At 40.5% G+C, this 17075-nt stretch overlaps 1 protein-coding gene across 19 annotated transcripts in view; it reads left to right on the top strand.

Moving 5' to 3' along the window:
* TNRC6B (trinucleotide repeat containing adaptor 6B) overlaps positions 1–14227 on the top strand; it is a 129826-nt gene extending 115599 nt beyond the window's left edge. For 16 of the 19 annotated variants that reach the window (XM_033514444.1, XM_033514431.1, XM_033514436.1 and 13 more), the window contains 5 exons: positions 61–156; positions 3314–3538; positions 4014–4084; positions 5943–6082; positions 6580–14227. In XM_033514444.1, the coding sequence (XP_033370335.1) occupies positions 61–156; positions 3314–3538; positions 4014–4084; positions 5943–6082; positions 6580–6967 (920 nt within the window). In that variant the 3' untranslated portion in view covers positions 6968–14227. Of the gene's footprint in view, positions 1–60; positions 157–3313; positions 3539–4013; positions 4085–5244; positions 5295–5942; positions 6083–6579 lie in introns of all 19 variants that reach the window. The other 3 variants (XR_004497523.1, XM_033514439.1, XM_033514442.1) reach the window with 3 other exon arrangements.
* Positions 14228–17075: the final 2848 nt, after the last annotated feature.

The following is a 17075-nucleotide window of genomic DNA, read 5'->3' as shown; positions in this document are numbered from 1 at the left end:
GGTGTTACAGAAACTCTGTGAACTTGGTCTCCTCTTTCTCTCTCCTTTTCTTCTTGATAGGGTCTAATTCTTCCCTCAACACCTCGCTGCCTTCACCTGGTGCCTGGCCCTACAGTGCCTCTGACAATTCCTTCACCAACGTTCATAGCACTTCAGGTATGTGGGCCTTGAAACTTACCCAGACAAGACATTTTTCATTTAGCACTAGTTCTTTGTTGTTCCACTTGGAGTATTTAGTCCATCGTGTGTAACAGTGACTTGGGAAGACAAACACCATAACTCTGAACACACCCCCCTTCTCTCTCTTCCTTCCACCCTTTATATGCTGAGAGTGACTCCATATGGTGTGGAATATCCCTTTGCACAGTTGGGGTCAGCTGTCCTGACTGTTGCCTCCCAGCTTCTTGTGCACCCTCAGCCCTCCTGCTGGTGGGAAGATGTGAGAAACAGAAAAGGTCTTGATGCTGTGTGAGCACTGCTTGGCAATGTAATTAAATCATCATCACCTATGCTGTTCCCAGCACAAATCCAAAACGTAGCCCCATACCAGGTACTATGAAGAAAATTTACCCCAGTGTCATGATCCACTAATACAAGGAGTCGTGAGAGGTTCGTATGATCTTAGAGTGCAAAAAGGACATAAAGGGATTTCAGTTTAAATCACAACAGCAATAATGCACCTTTATTTTAGTGCCAGCAACATGGCATATAGATGAGAGGGAGAGAGAGAAGGATAAAGAGGCAAAGTGAAAAGAGAGTAAAAAGGCGGGGGTTATAGCTACCAACAACAGATGAGGTGGGGTTGCCGGTGTCTTCTGTGGGGAGATCTCTCTCCCAGAAAGTAACTTAGGAAGTCACTTTATAGTCTGTTTCAAAGTGAGGGGGCAGTTGGCCAAGAGGTGGGGAAATTCCTAGGCTATTGTGATGAGACCCATTGCTTTGGGAAGCAGGTGTAAGGTACAGAACAGGCTGCTCTTCACAAGTCCCTGCTCAGCAGCAGGAACAAAGGCAGTGTACCGTGGCAGCAGAGCAAGCACACCTGTAAACAACCACTCAGCACGCATCCACCTCAACCAAGCCAGAACCCCTGTACAAAGTCCCTTGGGGTCCTCAGGGTCTTAGTCCCTGTTCTTGTGATGGTTGTGAGGCAAATGAGGGAAACTTTCAGACCATCTCTTACACCCAGCCAAAACCAACACACTATGCAAGTTAAACAATAAAGTAGTAGGAAGCAGCAGACACAAAAGGAAAGATAAAACAGTGCATGTACAATCTGTTGATATGTCTTAATTCTTAAAATATTCTTTGCTTGTGTATGTATTAGTAAAGGTGAGTGATTTTATTTACTTTAACTTTAGGACATGGGAGTGCTGTGAAAGGAATGTTTTTGCCTTGCCTTTTATAGCACTCATCATTCCCTGAAATCTGGACAGTGAGGACATTTGGTCCTCTGGCTTTTAATGGCAGGCCTGTAAATATAAACTTCAGTATACATCTCAGATCCTTCATAAGAAGGTAACCACAGCTTTCTGGTAAAAACCTGTTTCTGCACACACTTTGCAGTAAAACACTGGAAATACTTGCTCCAAATGAACCATTTGGATTTTAAGCTTCTTGCAAATGACAGATTTTTCTTGAAGACATCATTGTCCTGCCAGTTACTTAAAAATTAATTGTGCATAAATAGCAGAGGTGATGAACAGAGCCGAGAGCTACATCTGGCCTGAACTTTAGGTTTTTTCATCATACTCAATAAAAGCTGTGTTCAGGCATTACCTCAGCATCTTCACCAAATGTGATGAAAATGCTCTTTAGTCCTTAAGAAAAAGTGAGTTCCTGCTGCCAGTTTGTGAGCTGACTTTGGTTTGAAGCAGTGTATGCAGCATTCTAGTGACATAGAAGGTTCCTCTGTTACAGCCTGAGGAACAGAGTGGCATGCAGCAACTTCTTGCCTTTGCTTAATTTTTGTCTACCCCATAAGAAAGACTGAAGCAATAAAAAAATACTGAAGTTGTAGTCAAATTGAGGAAATTAGACCACTGCCACATACCAGTTTCTGTTTGCCTGCTAGGCATGAGTGTTTTACAGTCAGAAAGCCATCTGAATTGCAAATTTAGAATTCACCTATCTGTGAAGCAGTCTAGTGAAAGCAGGTTTTTAAGCACTTTCACCCACTTTCAAAGGCTAGTGCTTGAGACCTGATTGCTGACCGTTTCTGTGTCATGGAAGTACAGAGATCCAGCTGTAAACTGAAGCATGCTTATACATGCTGAAAGCTTTATGGCCTTGGTTTCCAGAGGTGTTACTTTATGGTACCCTGGCATATCATATATTTGTGGTTTTTCACTTTGTTTCAAATGACATGGTCTGCTGGTGACTAAAGTTATATGCACATATTTGCACAGATGTTACATGAGAGTTATGATAAAGATAATGTCTGACACAGCCTTTTCCCCCATATTGCCATGTCTGTGTTTGCTGGTTCTCAGTGCAGAACAAGGAGGAATTTTGAAGGAATTTTGACTTTTGAAATCTCTCTTGGTGTCAGAAGTTGTGGGATAATTTGCAGTCTGCCTTTTTTTAAAAACTGGTTTAGGCAGAGCTCACAAATATTCATGATGAACAGTGGTGGTTTGGGGATCACTTTTTTTTCTGTTTTATTGCATTTCTTTATAAAGAGTTCTTGAAATGTGTTAAGGATATCCACTGTAGGTCTTCTAATAGGCGCCTCCCTATTAGTAATACTTTCTAGTAAAAAAATGCACTATCAAGATTGTTTTTAATCCAGCTGTCTGTCACATAGCTAAGCAGCCCTTTTTATGTGGTACTGCTTTGTCAACATTGTGTGAGGTTTGTGATTCACAAGAAAGCTTTGATTTTGTAGGGAGGACAAGGCAACATTAGCTTAGTAGACCAAGAATGGTAAATACTCCTTTCAGTTCTCTGCAGGTTTTTTTTACTTGAAGAAGGTTCAGTTTCATTAAAGGTCAGTAGTGCCGAAACTTTTAAGAAATTCTCGGGTTCTCAGATGAAATAAAAATTACTGTTGATCTCATTAATGATGTAACATACTGCAGTCCTGCTACACGATCATAAATGATACGTTACTTTTTTTTTGGTCAGCATATATAAAATAAGCAAAGATTAACTTCCATGTAGTATGGGGTTTTTTTGGTATGATAAATTAACTATTGTATGGTTCTGTGTTTCATCCTTGTCTCCAATATAAATCCAGTCAAAAGGCTTACTGTGATAGGGCAGATACTTAATCTTACAAATTTCTCTAATACATACAATTTCTTTAATCTTCTAGCAAAATTCAGTGATTACAAATCAACATGGTCCCCAGATCCCATAGGACACAATCCCACTCATCTCTCCAACAAGATGTGGAAAAACCATATTTCCTCAAGGAACACTACAGGGCTGCCCCGCCCACCTCCTGGCCTGACCAACCCCAAACCGTCATCTCCATGGAACAGCACAGCACCCCGATCGGTCAGGGGCTGGGGGGCACAGGACTCAAGGCTTGGCTCTGGTGAGAAACAACCAACTGGTAGCACCACTGATCAGACCTGAGCAGCATATGTTTTACAGCACAGTGGTTTGGAGGAAAGAAAGTTGCAGTGGTGTGGTAATAGGAAAAAAGAGAGTTCCTTCTTGAAATGGAAATTTGCTGTCAGTAATTGGGGTGGGTGGGGGTGGAATCCCAAGTCCTGCTGCAGGGAATGAGTGAAGAAAAGCTGAGACCTGCCAGAAGAGAGTACCTGCTACACAGGGCTTTTCAAGATTAGATGCTTGCTGTGTGTGGGAAACTCCTCAAAGATAAACTCCAGTGAAATGGATCTTGATGTGAACTATGAGGAAAGGTGTGGTTTTGTTTTCAGGACTGAAGATTATACTTTTGTGTTTTACAAGGGGGGGTAATGCTGATTTTTTCTGAAAGACGTAACTGTAAAGAAAGATGGTTTTTCTTTGTATTTGTTTTGATTGCTGTGTCTTATAATTTGCAGCATCTACTTGGAGTGATGGTGGCTCAGTTCGTCCTAGCTACTGGCTGGTTCTTCACAATCTCACTCCACAGGTATTTTCTGTGGTTGTTTCTGGGAACTTACTTGCTTTAGCAAGGATTTATGAATTCAAAAAGTTGTTTCTTTTTGAATAAAATCTGACAAAATCAGATTTGTCAGCACATGTAACATATTTCTAGTAATCTGAGCTTCAGTCTGACTGGTTCTTCTATTGTAATCTCTTCAGCTAATTTTAAGATGTTCAGGTTTTGCTATGTGACTGTTAAAACATTCCTTTACTTGAGAGTTACAAAAAATGATTGAACAGAAAGATTTTTCTTAGAAGTGAGGATAAATTTCATTATTATAATGTGGAATGGTTTATAGCTGTTCTTTGGGATGTTGTCAGTAGAAATTTGATGTAACTGCCAGTTTTCACTTTAGTGTTTCCATAGTGAAACCACAGAATTTTTCCAGCACTCCTGCCAAAACCAGTCAAGTTAGGTTATTTCTGCAAGTATTCTCAAAGCTTGCTGCCATTCAAAATTAATTCTATGGAGATTCTGGTTTCAGCATTCCCAATTAGTCCTGTATTCAAGGGCTAGGAAAAGCCTGTATGATTATCAGCAGCACCCTGAGGTCTAGACAGAGAGTCCCCTGTTCAGCAGGATAATTCACTGTGCTTCTGCAGTGTACAAAAAAAGGTTGATGGTGAAAGGTGAAAGGAAAAGCTGAGGTCTCCATCAGATTACCCAAATGGTGAACCATGCTCCTTTTTTAAGAAAAGACTGTTTACCTTGATGTTCAGGAAGACGTCGTGTGAGGAAAAAGCACAGTTTTAAGCCTGGCCTGTGTAAAATATTTTAATGTTGCTTTAGGAATTATTTAATGGAAGAAGAATGTATTTTGGAGGCATTTAAGTTAGTAGGAAAGAGAAACCGATCATGAGTGTCTCATTATGCATTCTCTCTCTTGTGCATGAGTACACTAGAGAAGTGTAAAGGTTCAGATCAATTCGTAGACTCACAGAATGGTTAGGCTTGGATGGAACAATATGTTCATTTCAAGGTTCTCTGTTTTAACTTTGGCCATATTTGTACCCCCACACAAGTTCCTTTTCCCTCATTTGAAGCTGTATTATAAAATGGGGGGAAAGAAGGAAGAAAGTAGCACTTCCTTAAGTATTTGCACATACGGATCCCATTCATATGTCCATGTTCCTGTGGCACACAAGGAATGGAATCTGTCTGTACAGAGCACCTGGGAGAACAGCTGTTACTGGAGGTAAGTAACAAGCTGTTACTGCTGCAGAAGGAACGTAGGCAACAACTGCTGAGAAAACATTAGTTCAGACGGAATGGACATTGGTGGGTTTGGCAGCAAAATCACTGACTTTCTGTGACTGTTTCATAAACCACAAAAACAAAGAAGCACCAAAATAAATTTAAAAAAATTTCATTGTAGAGGTATTTATTTGTAGAGGATTTGCAAAAACTTTTTAAATACTAGTTTATCTAAATTCTACTGAAATCGGAGAGCTGGAGACTAAGACATTCTGGTTCCCATGTTACAAATTCTGATGACTGGGGACAGTGAGAACTACAAGTTTTATATAATAACTGGAAAAGCTGTCAATGTGGTAGAGACCATGTCAGAAACTCAGTGAGAGAGGGAAAACTGGACTCAAGCTGTAAGTGAACAGGAAAGATAATTTAGATTATTCCATACTAAAGCAATCTCCATGTAAATGTGAAAAGTCAAGGCATACCAGTTCCTGTTTGAAAATCAGCTTGTCACCTTTGCTTACTTCCTACTTCTTCCATCTGTTATTCTTTCTGAGAGCAAACTATCTCTCAATTACTGATGAAGTCAGGATTGATGTTTGGAGAAATAATTAGAAACCTCTGTTTCATCCTGGCTGTTCTTCCTCAGATTGACGGGTCAACCTTGAGGACGATCTGCATGCAGCATGGCCCACTGCTGACATTCCATCTGAACCTGACCCAGGGCACCGCCCTCATCCGATATAACACCAAACAGGAGGCGGCCAAGGCCCAGACTGCACTGCACATGTAAGCAAGTTTTGGAGACAACAGTCTTCGGGGTTGTGGGATTGATGGTGTAAGCCCCTAAACTCAGTGAAAACTTTTCAGTTATGCTAATCTCCCGAATTCCAAAGTTTTAACTGTTCTTCATCTGTTTTGTTTGTAAAGTGGCATATGTGTATTTACCTACATGGTATAGTCAGTTTTATCACTCTTGGTGTTAACATTTAGGGTCTTAGTTTAAATTCAAAAGATTTTGTTCAGGCATAATTGAACGTTGGGACAAGAGGTTTGGGGTGGTTTGGTTTGGTTTTTTCCCCATATTAAATGAAAGTTCTTGTGTTTTGAATGAGTTTCACTGTCAAAAACAGCTGACGTTTTCCATGTCCACTCCATTGCAGCAGTGTAGCTGATACCTTCTTTGATTTGGGCACCTACTAGTGCTGTTCCTGTGCTTTCTGAATCCCTTCCCCTTACCTCTTGGCTCTAACAATTTTTTTTCTTATGTGTACCTTGGCCTGTAGGTGTGTGTTGGGAAACACTACCATCCTGGCTGAGTTTGCCACAGATGAAGAGGTTAGTCGCTTTTTGGCACAAGCTCAGCCCCCTACACCTACAGCAACCCCGAGTGCACCCACAGCAGGCTGGCAATCCCTGGAGACAGGACAGAACCAGACAGATCCAGTTGGACCTGCTTTGAATCTCTTTGGTGGGTCAACAGGGCTTGGGCAGTGGAGCAGTGGTGGCGGCGGCAGCAGTGGGGGTGATCTCACTGGCGCTTCATTGTGGGGGCCCCCAAACTATTCTTCAAGCTTGTGGGGGGTCCCAAGCGTAGAGGATCCACACAGAATGGGCAGCCCTGCTCCCTTACTACCTGGAGACCTTCTGGGAGGAGGGTCGGATTCAATCTGAACTTAGAACTTTCAACTCTGACCTCGTGACCTTTTTTGGAACAGCAGCAGCACTAACTTGACCTTTTTCGTTTTTTTCAACTTGCAATAAATACATTTATAAAAGGAAAAAAGAAAACGGAGAAAGAAAAAAAGGTGGGTCATTGACAGACTGTCTGAGCACATAGTTGCCTCCCTTATATAACTTCAGTTTTTTCGTTTGGAATATGAATCCAAAAAGAGAACATATCACTCTTGAAATACTTGAATCGTGAACGCCAACTTAGAAAGACAATGTGAAGCAAGTACACATACCATTTAAATTTAAGCAGAAAAAATTAAAAAAATTAGTTTCTAGTTTTTCACTTTTTCATGTTATACGGAAGTTGTTGCTAAGAAACATATATACTGAAAAAATAGCTTTTTAACTTTGTTTGCACTGGGTGTGTTTCCGTCCTTAGGTCTACCATGTTGGGTTGGGGTTGGGGAGGGGTTCAAAAGAATAAGGGGAGGGAGGGGAAGACTTGACGGAGCCTCACTTTAAAAACAAAACAAAACAAAAAACCTAGAAAAAAAAATAAAAAATTAAAAACCCACAAAAAAAAACAAAACAGAAAAAACAAACAAAACAAAAAAACCAACACTTTGTGATTGGCTGGTTGATAAGTACCAGTGTGTTCTGGCACATGTAACTGCCCACGTGTGCTTGTTTCTGTGTGAGTGCGTGTGCACATGTTTGTGTGTGTGCATTTTTTTCTCTATATATATAATCTTGAAACGCTGCATTGCTGATGGTCTACGGGCTGGCTGGCCATCTGCATGTCTTGATTCTGAAAGCAAGACAGGCATGGTGGAGTCCCTGTGGCTGAAGCAGAATCCAGTTGGGCTGGATTAAAATTTATCAGTAGGTTTTTTTAAATTCATTTTAGCAGGGTGCTATCTCAAATCTGCAGATCATAGAGTGGATAGTTGCTTCCTAGCCCTTGTTCTAACCCTGTGGTAGAGCAGAACACTGCCATATCCAAAGGATTATGGGAGAGGGGAGACAATGTTGTCTTTTGAGTAACAGTCTCTTTATTTATGTCTGCTTGTGGGGTTTTTGTACTGAATGAACCCTAGAGTGTTTGTAATATAATGCAAGCCATTTATTTCTTCCAACAAGGGGAAAAGAGGATTAAAGAAGACATTGCCATTTTTTGTGCAGCTAGACAAATGTTCTTTTCCAGTCTCTTGCAAGCTTCAGTACCTTTAAAAATAAGTTTCTTTTCTCCCCCAAACCTAAATAAGCACCTGTACTCATTCTAGAGGAATCCATCCAAAGCCTGAAAATCCAGCCCAACTAAATTAGCCTTTTAGTTGATTTACTGCTTCTATTAAAACTGACAAAAAACTAAATGGTGTCAGCAAAGTGCTGGCCAGCCTGCCTCATCTCCTGAAAGCACATGCAGCTAACTCCTTCCTGCGTCCTTCATGGTGAGCGTTACCTGTGCCAGGCCTTGGTGCCATTACAGCGCCAGACCATCACTGACAGAAACGTTTACTTACGAATGTTCTTAAACCAGTGTGTACTTCAAAGGTTTCCTTTTGTTTCTCTGTGTTGTGTTTTTTCCTGTGTACGTGGTTTTGCTTAGGGAGGTATATAACTAGCAAAGACTTTTTTTTTTTTAAAAGAAGTATTGCACCTTTTTGTTTTTACTTTTTTCCTGTACTGTTGCTTTTTAATTTCTGTATTTAAGGAAAGGTTTGGGTTTTTTTTAGCATCAGTGTAGTAGTACTCTGGGCAGGATAGGGTTGACCTATAATCCACAGTGATAGCCAGTGTGTGCGTGCATGTGTACGCTGGGAACAAAACTTTTAAGACCTGTTGTTGTGAAAAGAGTTGTAGCAGACTTGAAGGAACATCCCTTGACACGAAGCAGGAAGTCTTTTGTGGAGGTGGGGCCGGGGGAAGAGGGAAGAGAGATGCCGGTACTTTTTCCATAAGTGCTAGGACTTCCGTGCGGCATTGTCCGGCTGTTACACGGTCTAACCAAGTGCCGACCTTCTGTACCAGCACATACCTGTCCATTCCAGCCCTCAGAGGGAGCAGTGCTTTATCACCTGGTGGAGGGGGGCAGATAGGGGAGTCTGTTTCTTCAGCGCTTTCATTGAAGGATATGACCATGTCTAATGCATTTAACTCATGGGTTTTGTGGGCAGAAGCAAAAACAGATGCAAGTCATGGAGGGGGGAGGTTGGTGCACGTGTGTGTGTGTGTGTGTGTGTGTGTGTATGCCTGTGTGCTGGGGGTGGGAGGGAAGGGCTAGGGAATTACATGGCTGTTTTATTTAATTCGCCCTTTCTATGTAAACCCAATGTCACAAGGAAGACTGACTGAGGGAAATGCTGCATATACACATGCCTGTAGATTTGTATGCAAAGCATTATGTGGTAAAAAATTATGAGTAGGTTGGAATTTGTTTAGTAAACTGGAGTGTGCAGCATACTCTGGCCCCTTTGGAAAATACTTTCCTATCATGTCTCCTCCATCTATCCCACCATGCACAAAGAAACAAAATGCTCTCTTTCAGCTCCTGCTAGCTGGCTAGTGCCCCTCGTGTGCAGGCATCTGTACAGCTTTGTTTCTGCTCAAAGACCAAGTGCACTCGGACACGCAGAGCAGGTTCTTAAAAGTCCTGTGCCAGCAGTACTTCCTAGTGAAGCACCTTTGGCCTGAGCAAGCCAGTATCTGTTCTGTCACATGAATTTGCTATACATGCTGGTTCATTGCTGTGTTCCACCCTCACTTCTCTCTCCCAACCTGCCCTAAGGTCCCTTTACCTGCACTTTGGGCTAGATGAGTTCATTGCGATACTACGGTGAAAGCCGGGTGCTAGAGCCCCTCTTGTTTACAAGACATAATGAGGGATTTGAAATATTTAAAAAGAAAAGCTAAATTGTTCTTCCATTGTAAGCTTAAAGGGAAAAAATTAAAACGTTTAAAAAAAAAAAAAAAAAAAAAAAAAAACAAAAGTGCATATATGAATTTTAGACGTTTACTAATTCTGGGAGCAATTAACAGTGTTTTTGTTTTTATTTTAACATTTTATTTTCCTGCTTTAAATTTGCAAGCATTCTCAGGAATTCTAGGGTAGGAAGCCAGTTTTTTGAAGATGGTTTATTTAACCTTATCCTAGATTGATGGCTGTTTCTTGTTGATAAACTTTTACAAGTTCCTGGATCTTCAAAATGTTTGAAAGTTTTTACTTTAAAATAAAAATGCTAAAAAAAAAAAAAGAAAAAGAAAAAGCAAAAAAGAAAAAACCTCCAAATGTTACTGTCAAGTGAGGGATCAAGAATTTTAAATACTTTCTAAATTAAGATACATTAAGAAAACTTCTCAATATCAGCAACAGGAATTCATTGCAATCCTAAACAATTTGTGGGAGAAGGGTTATTGTTTATTGTGCTTTGTTACTCATGCATATGCGTGCAGTTGCATGGAGAAGAGAAGTGTGAGAATGGAAACCTACTATTCCCTCTTGATTGAAACTAAAACAAAAATATCCTTCCAAGCACCTTTTTAATAGCAGAGTGAAAGTATAAATCTTATTAAAATGCAGTAGAGTTTAACTGAAAGAATCCTTGGTTAGGATGACTAGCAGGAAATACACAATGGTGCTTCTTTGAACCACTTCTGAACAGTGCTAAGAAAAAAAACAGTGCTGACAGAATACTCAGTAATGAAGTAGTTTTATTAGCCTGCCTTTTTCAGTACAGAAAAAAAAAATACAGAAAAACTCCACGCAAATGTACATTGGAAGTCAACTGTCCTGTTTTCAGCTACTTGGAGAGTTTAATTCCCACTTGGAGATTCACTGCTTGCTTTTCTTCATCCACCCCACCTCCCAATCTTTCTGTTTCATTCTATATGAGAGAAATAGCTGTTAAACTCCTCTGTTCACCCTGTTGCTGCTGGCTGTCAGGGCTTAGAGTCTTGAACTTAAAAGTTCAGTGTTGGGATGGTCAGCTTCTGCCTCCCAGCTCTAGGGGTCAGGGGCTTACTCCGCCTGAAACAGCTCGGCTCAAACCACAAAAACCGCGCTAGTGCCTTGTTACATGCACCCACATGCCCTACAGTAGGGGAGGGGAGGGAAGACGAGGCAAAGTGAGGCAGTGTAGCCGCTTCATGGAAATAGATGTGCCCATTCTTAAGGGAAGAGCATGCCGTGTGAGCAAGTTGTGCAATGAGTTACTTAATAGTAGTTAAGTTGTTATTATTATTATTATTATTATTAATAAATCAGATGCCAAATTCTGTCTTTCTCATAGCAATTGCCCAGTGTTTTCATGTTGTGCTGCGTGTGCATGTGAGTCTATTGAAAATAATGCATCAGTAGTAATAATAATGTGCTTTAAAAATCCTGTCGTGGGCCAGTAGAAGGAGGGTTTACTTAGAAAGTTTAGGATTTTATTTTATTAGGTTTTTTTTAATGATAGAATTTGAGTGCTTTGCCAGAAACTGTGTTTTATCAAATTAGCAGTGTCCTAAAAGAGAGAAAACCATAGCATTTGGTCAAAAAAGCTGACAGACTTGACATTCACTTTGGAAGTGGATTGTGACTGACTACTGAAGGGTTGACAGTCTTAAGTTTCCGCAGTCTGCTGGGTCCAAACCTATTGTAGTACAACAGTCTGCTCCTTGTTTCCTGAATGTGCATCCTGTAAGTGTTAGTGACTGTCTCCTCAGTGACAGTTTGCCTGCATTGTCAAAGTAACATTAATCTGTTTTCCAGCTACAGTTGACAGATCTATATGGCTTAGTCATGGCACTCCCAACCATTGCAAGTAGTGTCTGAGAATTGTGCTAACCAGACTCAACTACTGGGGACACCCGTTGCTTAATGTTGTAAAAATTCTGCTACCATTTGAGCTCCTAACAGTGAAAAGTTAGCAGGAATTGATGTTAGGAGATTTCTGGCCTTTTTCACAACTGTTCCCGGGAAGGGGTCATTGGCAGAATCTTGTTGGCAAGGTAGGGAGAAGAGGCTGTGGAAAGCACAGTTTGGAATAGGCTAAGGGCATCTCTTGCCAGATAAAAATCCAGCCACTTTGCTTACCTTACCTTGCAGTGTCTATCAAGCTGAGAGTTTTTAGTCTGTTTGATAATTCTTTGCTCCATTTGAGGATTTTGTCTTAGCAGTGATAGCAGAGTCTAGCAAGCAAAACAAAGTGTTCTATAGCTCAGAAACCTGTGTTTAGACTTCTGACATTTACTTTGGAATACTTGCCATCTTTTCCCAGTGTTTTTATGTTTCTACCTGGACACTTGCCTAGCAGTCTTGAGAGTGGGGTTTTACTGGTTTGGGGTTTTTTTACAATCACAAGGTGTCAGGTTTTTCTTATATTTTTATTTTATTGTCCTTCACATTAAGTGGCTTTTGTAATGAGTAAGAATGTTAAGCCAAGTATGTTTTTAGCTCTGCAATATAAACAGGCTGTTTTCAAAAAAAACTGGGTGGGATAAACCCCTCAAAAATTACATAACAAACATTTGTATTAAGTTGGCCTCCTTTTTTTACCATGAAATTTCTGAGCATTTTATTCCTTAGAACTTTTGCCCTATTTTTCTTCCTAAAAATGCTGCCACATCGTCCACTGTGTCCTAATAGTGTATCCAAATAGTACTGTAGTTTTTTAGGGGGAAATTTTGGTTAGGTTGGATTTTTTTGCTTCATTCTTTATTATGTTTAACTCTTAGGTTTCTGATTTTGTTTGTGCATATTGTTTTCCTATTGACTTTAAGAGGAGCACTGTTTGTATATCTGAGCTACCCAAATTTGACCAAGCCTGGTCAAGAAAATGAGCTGGATCAGGGTTAACGTAGCAGAGGAGGTCCTGTTTCCAGTGTGTGTTGCATATATCGCCTTCACTGTAAATCATGTGACCTTAGTATCCAGGTTCTCGAGTGGATTGAAACGCAGTTTTTGTAGAGGCTGGTTAACATCTCATGGTAATAGTCCTGATTGAGTAGAAGGTAGGGGTTTTTTTCGAAAGATGTAAGGTTCCCCTATGAGAAGCAGCTTTCTTAATTGTAAATATGCATGCATGCTTTGTGGGCAGGAAAGTAGTACCAAGACAACTACGTTGAAATTACTTTTGAGGAAAAACCCCAATAAACAAATGCTGTTGAAGTGCAACTTTGGTCCTGAATCTGAAGCAACATACACAGAATCTGTTGGTTTCTCTAAATTACTTTGCACACAATATCATTTCAGTTCTGTAATTCATTTGCCACTGTTTCACAGTTTTAGGAACTGATACTGTTAGATCATATCGGTCATTCCCACTGTGATCAAAATACGGATATATAAAACCCAAACTCTTTCTTCCCCTTTACCTCTAGTACTAGGCTTCCACCTGTGGCAGAAGGATGTTAACAGTAATGGGGAGAAATATGTGAAGTTTCCCAATGTAAACAGAGTTGGTACTCCCAGTTGTCCTGAATCACATCCAAACCTAAACCACAAAGCAACAGTTAGGCTGTAGCAGACCTGCTGGTTGGACTAAATGACAGGAGCCAAACTGGAGATTTTTAGCAGCCTTGCTAGTCCATGTGCTTCACAATGTTTTGCAAAAGTGTCCCATCACTGTAAATACCAGTGTTGCTGAATTTTACCAAAGCTCCCTTGCAGTAGATAATAGGAAACAGGTCCATTTTATAGTGACTCACCAAGCAGAGCTTTGCCTACAGTAGACCTTAAGGGTCTGTCTACATTGCTGTTAAAATTGAGTCAGGGTCCTGTTTAAAATTATAGCGCTCTATTTTGTGGTGTTATGTGACTTTAAACTTTGTGATGTATTAACTATAGCTTCTGATCCTTGTATGAAAAGTAATTTAAGGTTTCATCTGTGCTACAAGAAGCACCACAGCTCCTGATGGGTTGGAGCCTACTTTTAAAACTTGTCAGGCCACAATAGATGCAGTTTCATCTGTAGCATGCAGCAGGCAACATCTGTTTGCATCCACAGTTTGCCTGCACATTGCTTTTCATCGAGCTATGCAGGAAAGCATTTCTCTAGAAGTCTCCCAGAGTCCTAGCAAGCTTCTAGCAAATCAAGTGCTCTCTCCAAAAGAGCTATTTTTGCCCTGTGTGTGTGATAGTTGGGACTGGTGACATTCAGCAGTGTTAGGGTTCCTGTAAACTTTGTAGTGAGAAAGGGGTTTTTTCACTTGACTCTGACAGCCTTTCTGTGAAGTAATGCAGAGTACTCCGGGGAAAAAGAAAAAGAACAAAAAAAGGGAAGAATGTATTGTGCCAGCCAGCGTTAAGTATTTAAGTATTTTAGCAGCAAACATCCTTGACTGTGGTGGGCAGAAGGGAAGAGACTGGAGAATTTTGCACGAGTGCACAATACAAGGAGGAGGCTGTGTGTTTGGCAAGAAATGTTTTCTTCAGCACTAAATGCCTCTTCTTGGCTATTGGTGCATGTTGTTACATTTGCAGAACTAACATTCTCTTTTTTTTGTTTGTTTGTTTTTATTGAGACAAAGTGGAAGCTCCTCCTCTTTCAGATGAAAAGCAACCAACCATAAGTGGTCATTTTCTTCATCATTTACTGTTGAGCAGGTTGCACAGCTTGTTAGAGTAGCTATTATAGTGACATGGTTATGATATTATGTGCTTTCTTTCCCCTCCCTCTCCTTGCCAGATGTGGCTTACCCTTTCTATATAAGGCGCTGTGTGGGTTTTTTTGTTTTGTTTTGGGGACATGTGGAGAAGAAGCAAAATGAAGTGAAAATGCAAGCCAAGGTAGAACAGCCTTACTTTAGGGGGTAGCCTTACAACAGAGCTTTATAGTGAGTGTGCTGTATTCCAAAATATGTAAGCCAAAAACAAACAAAAAAGCATTCATTTATGCAAAAAAAATTAAAAGAGGTGTTGGAAGACTTCTTTAATATGTACCTTCTAAAGGTGGAGTAAGGTCTCACCAAGTGATACGTTATTGTGATACTTCTTGCTGGGTCAGTAGGAATGGGTTGGGGTATAAGCGCTTAACGTTTCCTCCTATGTTTTTACAAGCAGTAAGTTAAATGTGGTATTTATGAATGTGCCTTTGTGAGTATAGTGACTGTCTAATTGAGGAGACCGATGGGGCTGGAGGGGAGACAATGGTCAGTTTATTCTTTCAAGAGGTCAGACATTGAGATTGCAGCCCACTGGTCCCTTTTGACAAGCAGCATCATTGGCTGGTCTCTACACTGCACAATACGTATTCATATGTGGTAGAGATTGGGGTGGGGGTGCGAAGGGATGTCATGTGATGCACAGAAGCTGTTGATAATTTTAGGCTAGTCTGCCATTGCAGGTTGAGTTTGTATATGTATTATGTGGCTTCTCTTTACGTTTGTGTGCATGAGTGTGAGTGCGTGTGGCTGTGGTTTTTTGTAAGCACTGGAGAAATTAAATACAGTGATGTTTGAGACAAATTTATACATGTAGAGAAGATGATGTTTTGTAGCTTCTGTTAAATAGTGGGTGCAGGCACGCTTTTACCCTCTCTGCCCGTGTCCTGATAAGTGAAACAGGAATTTTTTTTCAACCCTTCAACTTCCAGCACACTTAACGTTGCCATTTAAATGAACAGGGTATTACACAAGAAGAAAAAAAAAAAGTTTTTGAAATGGTGAGGTAGAAGTGTTTAAAAGGAAAAAAAATCTGAAGTAATTTTTTGTTTCTTCGAAGCTGTTTGTAGCTAAACATGGGAATCTGCAGTGTCTCCTTCCATTTGTTTTTTTTTTCCTAATACTTCACCTCTTCGTCCCACCCAAAACATGAGGTGTACAAGATCAAGAGCTGTTGTTGTAGCGCTTTGTAATTCCCACCCTGAAAAGAAACTCTGGTGGGATCCCTCAGCTCTATTCAGGAAGACAAAGAGAGGAGAGACTCTGCAGCTTTCTTTGCTTCGCTCTCATTCCTCTCTAATGGCCTTGAAATGTATTATTATGCAAATGTGAATTTTGATACTGAACTTAAGAAGAGGTTGTTTGTTCTTTTTTCAAAAAAAAAAAAAAAGTCCCATATGTGGTCAGCATTGCTTCTTTATTTTGTAAGTGAATTGTAAACTATGCATTCTGCAAAGGGGGTGTAGGGGACAAAGATACTTTGCTAAACTGTTCAGGAGTTTCTGTGTCCATGGCATATCCATTATAATTTGGGGAAGTGGGGAAGCGATAACTTCGAATTAAGAAAGAATTTATAAGAACCTTTCTTTTGTCAGAATCTGGCCAATGGATAACTGGGCAGAGATTTGAATAAGCAATGTTGGCTGCAAAACAAAATCAGCTCTCAGCCTTGAACAGGGCTATGAATTCAGCCACACAGTGTTAACCCAGGGCCAGAGGGGTGAATGGGACACCAGGTCTACCTGGGGAATATCTACCATTTCCTGTGCTCTGGCCCTTGTTAAGCTCAGGAAACCCACTGCCACAGGCACTGGTTGTTTTGGATTTACTACTTATTTTCCATTTCAGCAGTCCTTGTGCTCTTCCAGGAGAATTGGAACATGGCTGGTCCTTGATGTCCACATTTCCTTATCCCTAACATTTTCTTTGCTGCTGTTTCTGGTACTGTTCATACAGTGACAGAGCAGCTGTGGGCAGGATGGTGGAGATGGTACTTCCTAGTGCTGATCAAAGCCCAACTATGAGGACTGTGATTTTTCAACATCAGTAGCTACTGGTGCTTTGTTGTCTGGTGTTGCTGCCAGTGACATAGCACTAATGTTCATAGTATGTGAAATTTTAGGGAAAGTAGACTGATATGTAGACCAGGTCCTCGCTTTTTAAAAAGAACTATCTTGTTTTTATTATAAGGTGGTATCATAATGGTCATTAAAAAGGATTTACTTCCTCACATCTCCAAAATGCAATCATTGTGAATTCTGTGCATTCCTGGAAGCTTGCTGAGCTCCCAGGAAGTGTCTCCTCAGAATAGATTTCACTGCTCTCTCCGTCATTATAATAGGGACCTTTTGACTTGACTTTTTCCTTTGTCCATGGTGAACCATGGTACTGGCATTATCTTAGGTGTAATATCATAAACTGAGAGATTATCCTGCCTGTATTCAGTGTTTTCATGCAGCAATTT

Source organism: Parus major, chromosome 1A (assembly GCF_001522545.3).
Source record: "Parus major isolate Abel chromosome 1A, Parus_major1.1, whole genome shotgun sequence".
Taxonomy (NCBI): Eukaryota; Metazoa; Chordata; class Aves; order Passeriformes; family Paridae; genus Parus; species Parus major.
This window is presented reverse-complemented; position numbering and strand designations above follow the sequence as displayed.